The sequence below is a fragment of the Rhineura floridana genome, chromosome 4 (genome assembly GCF_030035675.1).
Source record: "Rhineura floridana isolate rRhiFlo1 chromosome 4, rRhiFlo1.hap2, whole genome shotgun sequence".
NCBI classification, from domain to species: domain Eukaryota; kingdom Metazoa; phylum Chordata; class Lepidosauria; order Squamata; family Rhineuridae; genus Rhineura; species Rhineura floridana.
This window is the reverse complement of record NC_084483.1, coordinates 191,521,881-191,532,159: the sequence shown is the minus strand read 5'-3', so window position 1 is coordinate 191,532,159 and position 10,279 is coordinate 191,521,881. Positions and strand designations below refer to the sequence as shown.

The 10,279-nt window shown below is 43.1% G+C and overlaps 1 protein-coding gene across 4 annotated transcripts in view; it reads left to right on the top strand.

The window, feature by feature from the left end:
• The window catches only part of FSHR (follicle stimulating hormone receptor), a 148,449-nt gene extending 141,148 nt beyond the window's left edge, over window positions 1-7,301 (top strand). For all 4 annotated transcript variants that reach the window (XM_061625657.1, XM_061625658.1, XM_061625656.1 and 1 more), the window contains one exon: window positions 3,878-7,301. In XM_061625657.1, the coding sequence (XP_061481641.1) occupies window positions 3,878-5,045 (1,168 nt within the window). In that variant the 3' untranslated portion in view covers window positions 5,046-7,301. The remainder of the gene's footprint in view (window positions 1-3,877) is intronic.
• Window positions 7,302-10,279: the final 2,978 nt, after the last annotated feature.

Below are 10,279 nucleotides of genomic sequence, written 5' to 3'. Positions count from 1 at the left end.
ATACAGTTCGGCAACTGAACAATATTTACAGAAATGCATATATTAGGGGAAAGTGCATAAAAATGAATATACGAGTGAAAATAACATGCAAAAGGGCGTGCTGTGATGAGAAATGGCTTGCAGTAACATGCACCTTTGTCAAAACCGCCTACCAAAATGTTGCAGAAATTCACACTAAACTGGTGGATAATTTTCAGGAGGGTTTAAAAAAAAATCGCAGATTGCTGCAGAAATGTAGAGACTTGAATTTCACCTTGGAAAAATGAGAAACTGAGAGAACCACAAGATCTTTCCATCTCTACTGCTAATACACTATTATTGTTTCAAGGCCATGCTGCATAATGCGCTAACATTAAAACACCTCTCTGGAGCAGCCTGGTACAGAATGAGACGCCCCTGCCCTGCTTTCACTGCCACCTCCTGACAGTCACTAGAAGAGCCTCAGTTGCCCTGCCAGAAGTTCCCAGTAGCAACCCACTTCACCAGCTCCCACTACTATTGAACTCTGGTGAAGTGCAGGATTGGGGGAATATTCATTCAGAATATTCAGAGGTTTCAAGTGGAGTGCCACAGGGTTCTGTCCTGGGGCCGATACTCTTCAACATTTTTATCAATGACTTAGATGATGGGGTGGAGGGAAGCCTTAGGAAGTTTGCGGATGATATGAAACTGGGAGGGATAGCTAACACAATGGAAGACAGGAATAAAATCCAAAGGGACCTGGATAGACTAGGAAATTGGGCTGAAATTAATAAAATGAAATTCAATAAAGACAAATGCAAGATTCTGCATTTAGGCCACAAAAACAAAACGCACGGGTACAGGATGGGAAATACCCGGCTTAGCAGTAGTGCGTGTGAGAAGGACCTTGGAATTGTAGTGGATCACAAGTTGAACATGACCCAGCAGTGTGATGCTGCGGCAAAAAAGGCAAACGCTGTTTTGGGATTCATAAACAGAGCTATAGTTTCCAGGTCGAGGGAAGTTTATAGTCCCACTATATTCTGCATTAGTCAGGCCTCATCTGGAATACTGCATTCAGTTCTGGGCACCTCATTTTAAGAAAGATATAGACAAGTTGGAGCGGGTTCAGAAGAGGGCGACGAGGATGATAGCCGGTATGGAGAACAAGTCTTATGAGGAAAGGTTGAAGGAACTTGGCATGTTCAGTCTGGAGAAGAGAAGGCTGAGGGGTGACATGATTGCACTCTTTAAGTACCTGAAGGGCTGCCACATAGCGGAGGGTACAGATTTGTTCTCTGCTGCCCCAGAGGGTAGGACTAGGTCTAATGGTTTTAAGTTGCAGGAGCGTAGATTCAGATTGGACATTAGAAGGAACTTCTTGACAGTAAGGGCAGTTCGGCAATGGAACCGACTGCCTAGGGAGGTAGTGGGATCCCCTTCGCTGGATGTCTTCAAGCAGAGGCTGGACAGCTATCTGCGGGAGATGCTCTAGCTGTGGATTTCCTGCTGTGACCAGGGGGTTGGACTCGATGGCCTACAAGGCCATTCTAGGTCATAGATGGGGACCCTGTTCCCTTCTAGGACCACATTTACACCATACATTTATTCCATTATTATTCCGCTGTAAAGAGTCATGGCTACCCCCAAAGGATCCTGGGAAGCATAGTTGGTTAAGGGTGTTGAGAGCTCTTAGGAGACTCCTTCTCACACAGCTACAATTCCTAGAGTTCCCTGGATAGAGGGCTTGACCGTTAAATCATGCTGAAAACTGTAGCACTGTGAGTTTCCTAACAATTCTCAGCACCATAACAAACTGTAGTTCCCAGGATTATTTGAGGGAAGCCATGACTGTTTAAAGCAGCATGGTACTGCTTTAAATGTATAATGCAGATGGGGCCTAGGCCTCACTGAATTCAATGGGACTTACTTCTGGGCAAGTTCATGTAGAATCGGGCTGTTAATGCCTATCTTTTGGGTTTTCAGAATTGATAGATATGCTTAAGCCTGGAAACCCCAAAGACAGAGATTTACATCACAGCCAATTCCTATACAATGTGCCCCAGAGATTATTGGGGGGGGGAATCCTACTTGATCTCCCTGATAGTCAACTACAGATTGCCTCCTGACCCCCTTTCTGCCTTTTCTGCCTATGAGATAAACTTCTGGATGTGAAACTTCTGAAGCTGACAGAGTCTATTAGGAAAACCAGCCAGCTTTTGTTTTGCTTTTGCTTTTTACTCCTGTCTGATGTTAAGATCAGTTTGAAGGCATCAGCAGAGCCTTCAACTCGGGAAACTTTAAGATCAGCAACAAGGAGCCTCCCTTGATTCCTGTTCCTGCATTTACTTAAAATCATAGCCCATCTAATACCCCAAGAGGGCTCCCAAGATAGTCTGCAAGACAATATTTTTTACAAAATAAGTTTTTAACAAGTGACCATGTTTAATGCAATTTCCAACACCAATGCAGCAACAGACCTAGATAGAATCAGAGATGACAGCTAAATAACCACAGGCCTGTCTAAATGGAAAGACCTTGCCTAGCTTACAGCAGGTGGCAATTGGGGTGACCTAGTGCCCCCTTTAAGCCACACAAGGAGCATGCTATTTCTGAGAAGGCCATGCTCCTTGCCGTCACCTCCACAACCTCAGAGTACACAGAGAAAGACATTAGAGCACCCATTCCTCCAAATACCGTAGACCCAGATAGTTTCAGACTTTAAAGTTCAAGTTCAGAATTCAGTTGTGTTCAGGAACTAACTGGAATCCTGTGTAGTTCCTTCTCTCACAGGGCTGGCCATGCCATTTCGCAGAATGATTAAATCAACGAAATAGGTTAAATGCATTTATAATCTGTTTTATGGGTGGCAGTCAATTAAAAAATTGCACAAGCATAAAGATTAACGCTAGCATGATGGGTCTTCCCCTCTACTTCCAACACACAACGCACCATCTACAAACTTGCTGCAGAGGGGGCTGGGAGGAAACCCAGAATAGATTTGGGGGCTCACAGGAGGAGGAGAGAGAAATCCTTGTGCTGACAGAACATTTGCCTTAGTGCTATGTTGAATACAATCATAAATGTTTTTGCATGCCACCTAAATGATAACAAAGTTATTTGAGGAGAGCATTTCACAAGCGGGGGTGCCATTGGTGAGAAAGCCCTCTCCCTTGTAGATGATCTCTAAAACCCTGACGAGAGGACACACATGGAGAGGGCCTGAGAAGATGTTCTTAAAGAGCAGGCAAGTTGATATGGAAGTAGGCATTCCTTCAGCATAGTGCAAATTCAGAAATGCAGGCTCCCTTCCTGACAATCATAGCCGCACACCCTCCCCACTTTTTGGCTGCTGGATTGAGAATGAGATTCTTGTTAATGCCTTCTTCCACAAAAACAGATGGCCCTAGCAGCCAATAAGCATGAAAGGGGAGAGTGAGAAGCTACTGGGAAGAGTCTTTTCAGTGGCTGACCCATCTCCTTTCATTCTGATTGGCTTCAATCAGCAGAAAAGGACAACGAAGCATGTTAGAAAACTTGTCAGTGGCTAACACATTCCCCTTTCACACTGATCAGCTCATACAATGTTGGAGACATAGGGACCCTGCTGGGACCCTGCTCCCAAAACAGTAAGGGGTCTAAGACCTCCCCCCGAGACCCTGGATGACTATACCCCTGCCCTGCAGCTATTTGGTTCCCCAGCCATTTAAGGCTCTAAAAGTAAGTATTAGCACCTTGGATTGGGCCCAGATGCATAGAGATACATCCCTGTGTAATTTGTCAGAATCTCAAGGTGTTGTATCACAGTTAATAATAAGGAAAATGTGATGGTTTGCATTGTGTGCTCACCCAGTTAACATTTTTTTCTTGCCATGTTTCCAAGTCCTGTGACTGGATTATTTTTCATCTCTTCCAGTTCTATATTACACCCCATATGCAATAAGTCATCTCTCAGGCAAGATCCTGATGGGACAGATTTTGACCTGGATGAAAATGATTACTACCACACCTTGTGTAAGGAAGAGGTTCAAGTCACTTGCTTTCCTGAACCTGATGCCTTCAACCCGTGCGAAGACATCATGGGCTACAATATTCTCCGAGTTCTCATCTGGTTCATCAACATCCTGGCAATCATGGGTAACCTTGTCGTCTTCATCATCTTAGTCAGCAGTCAATATAAGCTCACGGTCCCTCGATTCCTAATGTGCAATCTTGCATTTGCAGACCTGTGCACTGGCATCTATTTATTGCTGATCGCCATCAAAGACATACAGACCAAAAGTCAATATTACAACTATGCCATAGACTGGCAAACCGGTGCCGGTTGCAACGCAGCTGGCTTTTTCACCGTCTTTGCCAGTGAACTTTCCATTTACACTCTGACCGTCATCACTTTGGAGCGATGGCACACCATCACCTATGCCATGGAACTGGACCGCAAAGTCCGCTTCCGACATGCCATGGCCATTATGTTTGTGGGATGGGTCTTTGCCTTCACTGTGGCCATCCTTCCCATATTTGAAGTCAGCAGCTATATGAAAGTCAGCATCTGCCTACCCATGGATATAGAAACTCCCCTTGCCCAGGCATATATCATGTTTCTCTTGGTATTGAACATTCTGGCCTTTGTCATCATCTGCACTTGCTACATTAGCATCTACTTCACTGTGAGGAATCCCAACGTCTTCTCTTCCAACAGCGACACCAAAATTGCCAAACGCATGGCCATACTGATCTTCACAGACTTTCTCTGCATGGCGCCAATCTCCTTTTTTGCCATATCAGCATCCCTCAAGGTCCCTCTCATCACCGTGTCCAACTCAAAGATCCTTCTTGTTTTGTTCTACCCCATCAACTCGTGTGCCAACCCTTTCCTGTATGCCATCTTCACCAAGACTTTCCGTAGGGATTTTTTCATTTTGCTGAGCAAATTTGGCTGCTGCGAAATGCATGCTCAGATTTACCGAACGGAAACCTCGTCCTCTGTTCATACCTCTCATATGAAAAATGGGCATTATACATCTGCTCCTAAAACCAGCGATGGAACTATTTATTCTTTAGTCCCTCTGAATCATGCAAACTGAATCAGAACATTCATAGTTTTATGTCATAAAATATCCAAAGGTGACTGATCCATACTTCCTTGGGGAGGCAAAGGCAATTACAAAGGAAGACAGAAGCTTCTGCCTGATCTCTTCCCTCCACTTACTAAGGATGTGCTAGAATTCTGCCCAGTTCAGATTTGGTACTGAAAATTTCCATTCATTTGCTTATTCTCAGTCACTGAGGATCAGATTTTAATGTAGCAAATTTCTGCGGCTATTTTTGAAAACAGGCCTTTAAAAAAACATCAATTGTAAGAATGATATTTTATTGCTATTTCCTTTTAAAATATCAATATTTCCTTCAAAATATTGATATTTCCTTTTAAAATATCTATATTAATATCAAAACATTTTTGAGGGGGGGAAAACCAGTTTGGTAAATGCAGCAAGTAGCAGACACCGAACGAACTTGAATTGATGCCAGCCTGTGGATCCCATCCCTATCACTCACATTCCCAGATATGCCAAACCAACAGAGTTAAGTGTTCTTCGGCTAAATGGATTAGGTATGCCTACCTTTCTGTTGTATTGTGGCTGGAGTGTCTTGATTTGCCAAGTGGTCAAACACGTTTTGCAATGAACTCCACCAACATTGATTTTCAGTGCTAAGTGATCAATCTTCTGTTTTTCCTTACCTGGTATCCCCTCCCCCGCAATGGTCTGCCAGCTTATTTAGCGAGCACATGAAGCTGTTTTGTATCAAGTCAGGCCACTGGACCATGTGTCCCAGTGCTAAATAATTCAGAGGTGGGCAACCAGTGGCCCTCCAGATGTTGTAGGACTCCAACTGCCATCAACCTGAGCCAGCATGGTCAGGGATGACGGGAGTTGTAGTCCAACCACATCTCACCATTGGTTGCCCACTCCTTATCTACTGCAATTGGCAAAATCTCAGGCAACTGTCTTTCCAAGTGGTTCTGCTACTGAAGAACTGGAAATGCCAACGACTGAACCAAGGACCATCTACATGCAAAATGTGTGCTCTCTAGCACTGATTTATGGCCTTTCTACTTGGTAATAAATGTGAAGCACCACTGGGTTTCATCATTTCAGGCAAGGCACCGGTTCAGTGCTCCCTGCACTATGAGAACCACAGGTCCTTGCTTCCCCCTCTTTTTTTTTCCATCTCCTGGTCCCCATCACCCAAACCAAGGACAAGAGTGGCTCTTCCTTTCTGAACCATCCATTTCTTGGTAATGTTTGGATAGCTCAGAGTCTCACTTTGCTAGATGTGACTTAGAAGATGCACACCTAGAATCTTCTCCATTTTTAAAAACTAAAAACAGCCAGGGGGTGGGGATTGGATTGGGCTATGGTGGGGGGGAGGGGTTAACCCTTTCTTCCTATGCCATTTTCCTGATTTAAATCCCCTTCCCTCCAAACTACTATTTGCCCACAGGGAAAATAAACAGATATCAAATAGATACATGTATGTTCTCTCTTCCGGGACAAACCAGTAGCAGGCGGGGGGGTTAGATTGGAAAAATGGTGTTGAAGTAAAGGATTAATTCACACACACACACCAGCACTATGAAGTTGATGTGTCTCACAACTTCTTTTAAGTTAAAAAAAATACTGGGAGATCATGACCACAGATCTCCCATGTCTTATGTATTCTCTTGACTTGGGAGGGTCACAGGACCAAAGTTTGAAAATAATTGAGTTAAACTGATGGTGGGATGTTTTCAAGTGTGAATTCGTAAACTTACTTTACTGAAGGCAGACGTGATTAGTTTACATGTAAAGGTGAATGTACCTAATATGCACTTCCAAAACAATGCAAATACCGAAACACAGCCATGCTTTGAAATTTGTCCTTCTCTGAATTTTGCAATGCAGTTCTCTCGCCAAGTTTGTATACAAAAATGCCTATACTGTAGAAGGGTAAAGTATGCATAAAAATCTATTACTAAAAATAAAACTAAAATGCATCCTTTTAGGGGAAATTGCTTTGCAAATGTGTGTATATTAGGCAAAACTGCATATAAATATATGTATATTAGAAAAAACGTACACTAAAATGCTGATGTATTTTCATGAGGACTTTGGGAAAAAATCATAAACTGATGTGGAAGTATGGAGAATTGAAACTGACAGAAACTGAAATTAACAGATTCACCCATCCCTACTGAATGTGTATTAATGGGTGGGGAAAGATCCCATTTTCTACTGTATTTCATATTTTCATAAATGGTCAGATGGATGAAACATCAAATAAAATCTTGGTTTGTGGTGTGTCCTGGGCTGCTTCCACACTGGGCATTGACTGTGAAAAAGCCACATGTTGTTCCCTCACTTTCTACAGGGCATCCACATGACAGCATGAAGAAAACATCCTGCTCCCAAGTTTTCCCGGATCAGCTTCCTCTCCCCCCCCCCCTGAACTCATAAAATCTGCCTTTTTTTTAACACAATGGAACAATGGCACAATTTCCCCAGCTGTAGATTATGGCCTCTATTGATTGCTCTACCCATTTCCAACTCTATGGTCTATCTCTCCTCTTTATGAATGAATTCTGTCACTTTAAATCTTCTCTTTCCAAATAGCATTGCCTTTATATCCATGTGTATCTGGGGGAGCAATCAAGATCAGGAGTATAGTAAGGAAAAGGAAGTATATAACCATTCTACCCCATGCTATGGTCCATATAAAAACAATCTATTCCCCACAACATTTGGAGGTGAGGAAAAGGGGATGATCCACCTGGCTACAGAATATCATTTGGATTCCAGAAGTCTGGAAGCAGAGAAGCTATTCCCAGTGCAGCTTAAAGCAGAACAGCAGTGAGTGGGTACTATTAAATTGTCCATGCCTGGTGTAGCAGTTTGGAAACTATTTCCTGTTACAAAGGAAGAAGAATTTTAATTTGGGTTTCTGAGGTTTTGTCAAGGACTTTGAGGTGGATAGAGGGCTATAGAACAATGAATGATCAAGAAATAAATTTGTGAAATAAGAATGTATTGCCAAAACAACCAATAAAAGTTACTAGTCCAATGCAATTGGGCAGATTGCATAGAAGGGGAAATTTAACAAGGTCAGTGTAAAGTGCTACACCTACCAAGAAGAAGAAGAAGAACCAAATATATGTTGTGGACTAACTGGCTAAGCAAAAGCATTTCCAATAAATCTTTGAACCTGTGACCTGTTGTTGGATCACAAATCCCATCATCTTTGAGCTTTGGCCATGCTGGCTGATGCTGATGGGAGTTGGAGTCTGACATCTGGTAAGCCACAGATTCCCACCACTGCTTTCATGTTTAAATGAGGGATGGGGAACCTGTGGCCTTCCAGATGCTGCAGGACTTCAAGTCCCATCATCCCTGATCATTGAGCATGCTGGGAGTTTTATTTATTATTTATTTATTTGTTGAATTTCTATACTGCCCGACTAGCATAGCTCTCTGGGCGGTGTACAACAGAGTTGTAATCTAACAACATCTGGAAGGCTGCAGGTTCCCCATTCCTGGTTTAAAGCATATGAAATGTTGGAGAAAGTTCATAAACTGTGGTGTATTCTTCTCATCTAGGTGGAATGTTGGCACAGTGGTTGGAAATTCAAAAGCAAGGACTTTATTTTCAGATAAGTAAAAATATGGCTGAATGCTTTCTCTACAGCTGCTGATGGCAGTGGCAAATGACATCAGCAGCCCCGTCTGCATCTGTGGGTGCTCCTGGCAACCTTATTGATATGGATTGCTTTTCAGCTATGTTGCACTTCTCAAATCTCTTTTTGCCCAAACTAATATCAAAGAAAGAATAAATAACCACCGAGGACAAGTATATAGCTGAGGAGGGAGTCTGTTGATGAAGTCTGCAATAAGCGTTATCGCTTATCTGCAATTCCACTTATCTGGTACATCCTCTGCAACGGGGTCAAGGTGACCTCTGGGAGGATCTGGCCTATTGCAAAAAACAAAACAAAAAACAAGGCTCTTGCAGAACAGTCAAACGGCACAGCAGAAGTGCTCCGTTGAGAAAACTATTAAGTGAATAAATCAATGGCACTGGAATAGCCTCACTTGCATCAAGGAGTTGATATTGCACTTTGTGTTTGAGATTCTACATTGCATGTGAAATGTTAAGAGTGTTGAGAGTTAACTGTTGCAAAAACTTGTGTTTGGAAGATGCATTTTTTTAAAAAAACAGTTCTTTTCTTCCCCTTTGATCTCTCTCCCACTGTGTCTCTGGTTCCACCCTTTAGACGCTGGGCTGGTTCTGATTTAAATGCTAAACTTGGGTTGGGGAACCTATGACCCTCCAGATGTTGCTGGACTACAATTCCCATTACCCCTGACCATTCATCTTACTGGCCCAGGATGGTGGGAATTGGAGTCCAGCAATATCTGGAGGGCCACAGATCCCCCCCTTGCACTAAACTATAGTTTAGTATTACATATGCACTGTTACATGCACAAGTCTCAGGCTCACATTCTCCCCAATCCTCTTCTCCTTTTGTGTGGCCACTAGAAGATCAGAAGCTCTAGCTTCTGCTTTTAAACTAACCAGAGTTCCCTGTTACATCCAAATGTTTGATGCTCTGCTCTTGGTGTGACCTAGGTCTAGTTTTGCACATCAGTGAGCCATCAGAGCAGTGGTGAGGGGCAGCTTTTAATTTGAAACTGCAGCTGGGGGGGGGAGTTACAGTTTAGAATGCTTTCCCTTACTCAAAATATAAAAAAATTAACTCCGGGCACACTGACAACTCGTATTCCCTTCTTCAGGATCATCACCCCCATATTGCAGCTACAGTGCTGAGGCCAAGAGATAGTGCCTATTTACATATGACCTCTACTGTATTTGGAGCATTCCCTGACTCACAGAAAAGAACAGCACTATGTCTGAATGCGTAGAGCTCCATATGCACATCCAAGCCTTTGAATGCACACCAGACATGTTGGATTTCCCTGTTTTAAATAACTCTGCCAGCCATAGAGAGATTGAATCATTATTTGCTATTACATTTTCACTATGTAAATGTTTGCTAGTGCAGGCTATATTGATATCCTGTTCTCCTTGATCTCTTGGTGGCTTTTGATACTGTTGACCACCTTATCCTTCTGGAGCATCTCAGGGAGGTGGGGGTTAGGGGCACTCTACTTCAGTGGTTCCGATCTCCAGGGCTGTTTTCAGAAAGTATGAGAGGCTACTGTTCAGCACTATGAGAATTGTCCTGTGGTGTCTCTCCGGGTTCCATCTTGCTGTTCCCCAAAAC